General features: G+C 38.7%; 1 protein-coding gene across 1 annotated transcript in view; it reads left to right on the forward strand.

Annotated features, from left to right (window-relative positions):
* REST (RE1-silencing transcription factor) overlaps positions 1–4,936 on the forward strand; it is a 41,850-nt gene that overhangs the window by 34,977 nt on the left and 1,937 nt on the right. Inside the window, exon 4 of the mRNA XM_006891972.1 lies at positions 3,377–4,934. Coding sequence (XP_006892034.1) covers positions 3,377–4,934 — 1,558 coding nt within the window. The remainder of the gene's footprint in view (positions 1–3,376; positions 4,935–4,936) is intronic.

Genomic DNA, 4,936 nt, shown 5'->3' on the forward strand with positions numbered 1-4,936 from the left:
CCAAGTAGAGGCTCTAATGGCACAAATCAAGTTACAGAGGGAAGGTAGTTCTTAAAATAAAATGCCTATTGACTAGCACTTTGTCTATTATAGTATAAAGGTTAGGCACCACAAGATGTAAAGGCTCAACTATGTCATTTATTATTCTTAAGTCCTGGAGCAAAGTTCATCTACTACTGGGTTGTTTTACAACTCGGAAGTCCGCATGCAAGGCAGAGGTGAAGTTAGGAACTGCTTATGTGGCTTTCTGTCAATTCCAACAACTAAGAGATAGTGAGAAGAGTTGGGACCTCAGAAGGCTTTTAGGACCAAATAGTAGGCTCTTGTGTCCAGGAGAAAACGCGTATACTTACCAGTGATGTTAATGCTCACCCACAGCTCTTCTGGGAGGATCTAAATCGTTGAAGCGAAAAGATTCTTTTTTAATTACTAGGCTATATTCTCTCTCCTGTGCCAATCTGTAGCACTGACATTTTCCTCAGATCTTTCCCTGCCTCAGTGGAGAGGTCGCTATCAGATTAGTAATTAACATTATGATATGATGCTCTTTATATTTAACTATTAAAGATACATTTTTTTTTAAAAAAAAAGTAGAAGACCACTTGCCAAGTTCCATCTCCATTTTTGTTCGATGCAAAATTCCTTTGTTCCATGCAAAATTTCTTTGTTGCTGCTAATTGCCATTGAGTCGGCTCCTACTTAAAGCAACAGAACATTGACCAGTCCAGTGCCATCTTAATAATCATCGCTGTAATTAGTAGCTGGACATGTTTTAAAGACTGTGGTTTGTAAAGTTTTTGTGAATTCTGGAGTAATTTTAAAACTAATATTTTTTGTAATTATAATTTATACATATTAAAATGTAGATGTACACATTCTCAGAGAATAACTCAGTGACTTTAGATTTTCATCTTTTGAGGGAGTTTGTGTGCATATCATAGTAATTACTTTGTTGTAACTGTGGTGCACTGACCTGTGTTACGCTTTCCTTTAGTAATAGTATGCTGATCACCCCCTTATTTAATAGAGGCTTACTCTTCACCCAACCTAATAAGTATCTGTTGTCTAATTAGGAAGCTCTGGTAGAAAGTTGAATGGTGGTATGACTCTTCCAATGCTCCCAAGAAGAAATACAGTCCATCTGCTATGCACATTAGGCCTCAGTAACCCAGTTGAGGGTCAACTATGAGCCAGTCCATCAAGAAACAGTGAATTTGGGGGGTTTTTGAGATAATCTAATTACTGGCATTTCTTTCCCTTTCTCCCATCCTCGGTAAACATAAAAAGAATTTATAATTGTGAACTCACAATTATAAAATTGTGAGTTTTTAAGGAATTGTATCCTTTTGTGATTGAATCCTTTCACTCAGTGCAGTGTCTTCCAGGTTCATCCATGTTACATATTATATAGTATTTCTGGAATTTTTATTATATAGTATTTCTGGAATTTTTATTCTTTAATGGTGCCGGGTATTAAATTCTGTGTATATGTACCATAGCTGGCTTTCACCTTTTTGATACTATCCAGACCAAGACAGGGGACTTTGCTGTCACCCACAGTGAAATTGCCTCCTGTCCACTTCTCCTCAGTATGGACTGTTGATATTTTGGTGTTTAAATTTAAGAACCATTTTCCTATTAAATGCTGTATATGTGTGTTGTTCAGTATGCTTTCATCTAGTTAATTCACTTAGTTACTGGTTTTGAGATTGAATCCCCTTTAGTCGCACTTTCAGAGCTTATATTGCTAAACAGTCATCTGTTGTGTGTCCCTATTTAATGAAAAATTTCCTTAGCTATTCTTTATGAATATGTAAAATTTTGTAAATATTTCTTTATAATTTTCTTACACTTAGCACATTTATACTAAATATGGAGAAAAACATAGCTAAATATTAGTAGATTTGAAAAAGAGAACAAAGTTAAAGTTAAAACCATTGGTACAGGATGAAAAAGACTTCTATTAGATGCTAATAGAATAGATTTTCTAATACCTCAAGTAATGCTTATAGATCCTTTCATTCATAGGGGCTACAAAATGGAATGTTCCTTTACCATTCCTTTATTTGCACAAATGCTTTTATAAAGAGATAAATTCTAGTTACCTACTTGTTTCCTCATATTCAAATTACCAGTTGGTTCTAAAAGTGATGAGTTACAGCTAATGCAATATTGAGTGCCTATCGCTAAGGGGCAGATAACAGGTGAGTTTATATCTTACAATGATAAGAGAGTATTTTACAGGTGAGGAAATAAAGTACCATGGTATCAGAGTCAGCAACTTGCAGAGCCCATAATTGATCCCCAAGATGTTTTCACTCTAGAACATAAGTTCTGCTTTTATGCCTTTTCTTTCCCCAGTTTATGCTTCTATATAGCAAGCAGGCATTTGTCTTCATTAAAGTCATTGATTTGAAAGGATACAATCGAGATTATGTGTAGAATAATCAAGCTTATGGGAGAAATCTTAATTTATTGGTATGCTAATACAGAAAAAAAAGAGTTCTTTTGGAATATCCACTTGCCCATACCTGGGTAAGTTTGTGTTTTGTGATTTAGTCTTTCAATTTCTCACCAGACAATTTCTAATCATGGAAGGCTTAATGTGCACATGGTTTTGCTTTATGGAAAATTAAAAGTAAGTGTGTATGAATTTCATGTTTGAGAGACAAAATTTTCACAAATGTCAATTTTCATTTTTCTACTATGCATTCCATTGGACCAGTGGGGTATGGATACCTTTTGGTAATATTACTAGAATGTGATCTAGATGGGTATGTATTGAGGAAGACTGTGTGACACTTGTCCTTTTAATTTGGGGGAGGGAGTGGTTTTCTGCTTTTGTATGTATCTGTGTTTATGACAGTTTGCTTATTTTATAGTACCATATTTATTTGTATGCACCTTCTCACCTAATTTCCTTGCCTATTTTATAGAAGAAAGTCGAGGTAAGAGATCATGCAAAGATTTCTGAATTACTTTGGTTGTATTTTTGCTTTTAAACAGGTAACTCTGGCATTTGAAAACTTTGCCAAGTAAAACTTGTACTTGCCACATGGTTAAATGTACCAAAAATATTTTTTCTACCTGATATGAAGCAGTGTTTCCACATTTTAGTTGTGGTGCTTGAAATTTTTTAATAAACCCTTCTAATGATGATTGTAAACTCAAATTCCTCTACATGGTTTTAGAATCAGTATCAAGGGATAGAGAAAAGTTACACAAATAAATATGGTAAACACAATATGCATGATACAGTCTTTTCAACAAGTAGCCTTATTTTACATCTTTATCATTCCATATAAGATTGTTTTAACAGGTCTTGGATTCATTTCCTAATCTGTTTCTTCTCTGAACACCTCTTATTTGTTTCCAGGTGAGAAGCCATTTAAATGTGATCAGTGCAGTTATGTGGCCTCTAATCAGCATGAAGTAACCCGGCATGCAAGACAAGTTCACAATGGGCCCAAGCCTCTCAACTGCCCGTACTGTGACTACAAAACAGCAGACAGAAGTAACTACAAAAAACACGTCGAGCTACACGTTAACCCAAGGCAGTTCACCTGCCCTGTATGCGACTACGCAGCTTCTAAGAAATGTAATCTTCAGTATCACTTCAAATCGAAGCATCCTACTTGTCTTAATAAAACAATGGATGTTTCAAAAGTGAAACTAAAAAAAACTAAAAAGAGAGGGTCTGAATTGCCTGATGATATTGCCAGTGATGAAACAGAACCAGAGAAGACAAAAATAAAGGGAGATGTGACTGCAAAGAAACATGAGAAACCTGTAAAAGTAGAGAAAAAAGATAATGGCTCAAAAGAGAAAAAGACGTATAATGCCTCAGAAGTCCAAGTGACAGCCCGAACTCGCAAATCAGGATCGGAGACTAAAGAGATGGATGTCCATGTTGAAAATAATTCCGAAAAACCCTGTAAACTGAAGAAAAGCAAAAGGAAGGTGGAAGCTGATGCCCATTCCTTAAATGATCCTGGAAATGATGAAGAACCTGTGATAAAAAAGAAAAAGAAAATTGAGAGTAAATCTACAGCCAGTCAAGAAGTGCCAAAGGATGATAGCAAAGTGGAGGAGAATAAAAAGCAAAAAACGTGCACCAAAAAAAATGCAAAGAAGACAACTCTGAAAACTAATAAGGCAAGTAAAAAAAGCAGCAAGCCTGCCCAGGTCGAGCGAGCTCCAAAGGGCCCTTCCCAGAGGAAGCCTGCTCAGAAGGGTCCTGCTGCAATAGGACCCACTCAGAAGAAGACAGCTCAAGAAGAACCTGACATGCAACTGCCTCTTCCTGCAGTCTCTTCCCTTCACACAGAGTCTCCTCCCCAGCTGGTGCCTGTTCCCCAGAGTGAGAAGCCTCCCCATGTGGAGCCTCCTCCCCAGATGGAACCTCCTCTCCAGGTGGAGCCTTCTCCCCAGGTGGAACCTCCTCCCCAGATGGAACCTCCACCCCAGATGGAATCTCCACCCCAGGCGGAACCTCCATCCCAGATGGAACTTCCTCCCCAGGCAGAACCTCCACCCCAGATGGAACCTCCTCCCCAGGTAGAACCTCCACCCCAGATTGAATCTCCTTCCCAGGTAGACCCTCCTCCCCAGGCAGAACCTCCACCCCAGGCAGAGCCTCCTCCCCAAGTGGAACCTCCTCCCCAAGTGGAACCTCCTCCCCAAGTGGAACCTCCTCCCCAAGTGGAACCTCCTCCCCAAGTGGAACCTCCTCTCCAGGTGGAGCCTTCTCCCCAGGTAGAACCTCCTCTCCAGGTGGAACCTCTTACACAAGTGGAACCACCTACCCAAGTAGAACCTAACGTGGACTCTTCTCCTCATATAGCACCTCTTCGTCACATGGAGATGTCTCTTCAGAAGGAGCTGATTCCTAAAAAATCTCCCCAGAAAGACGAAGAGGATGAAATGGCTGACATGC

Source organism: Elephantulus edwardii, unplaced genomic scaffold (genome assembly GCF_000299155.1).
Source record: "Elephantulus edwardii isolate Elephantulus edwardi_28Jun2011 unplaced genomic scaffold, EleEdw1.0 scaffold00107, whole genome shotgun sequence".
NCBI classification, from domain to species: domain Eukaryota; kingdom Metazoa; phylum Chordata; class Mammalia; order Macroscelidea; family Macroscelididae; genus Elephantulus; species Elephantulus edwardii.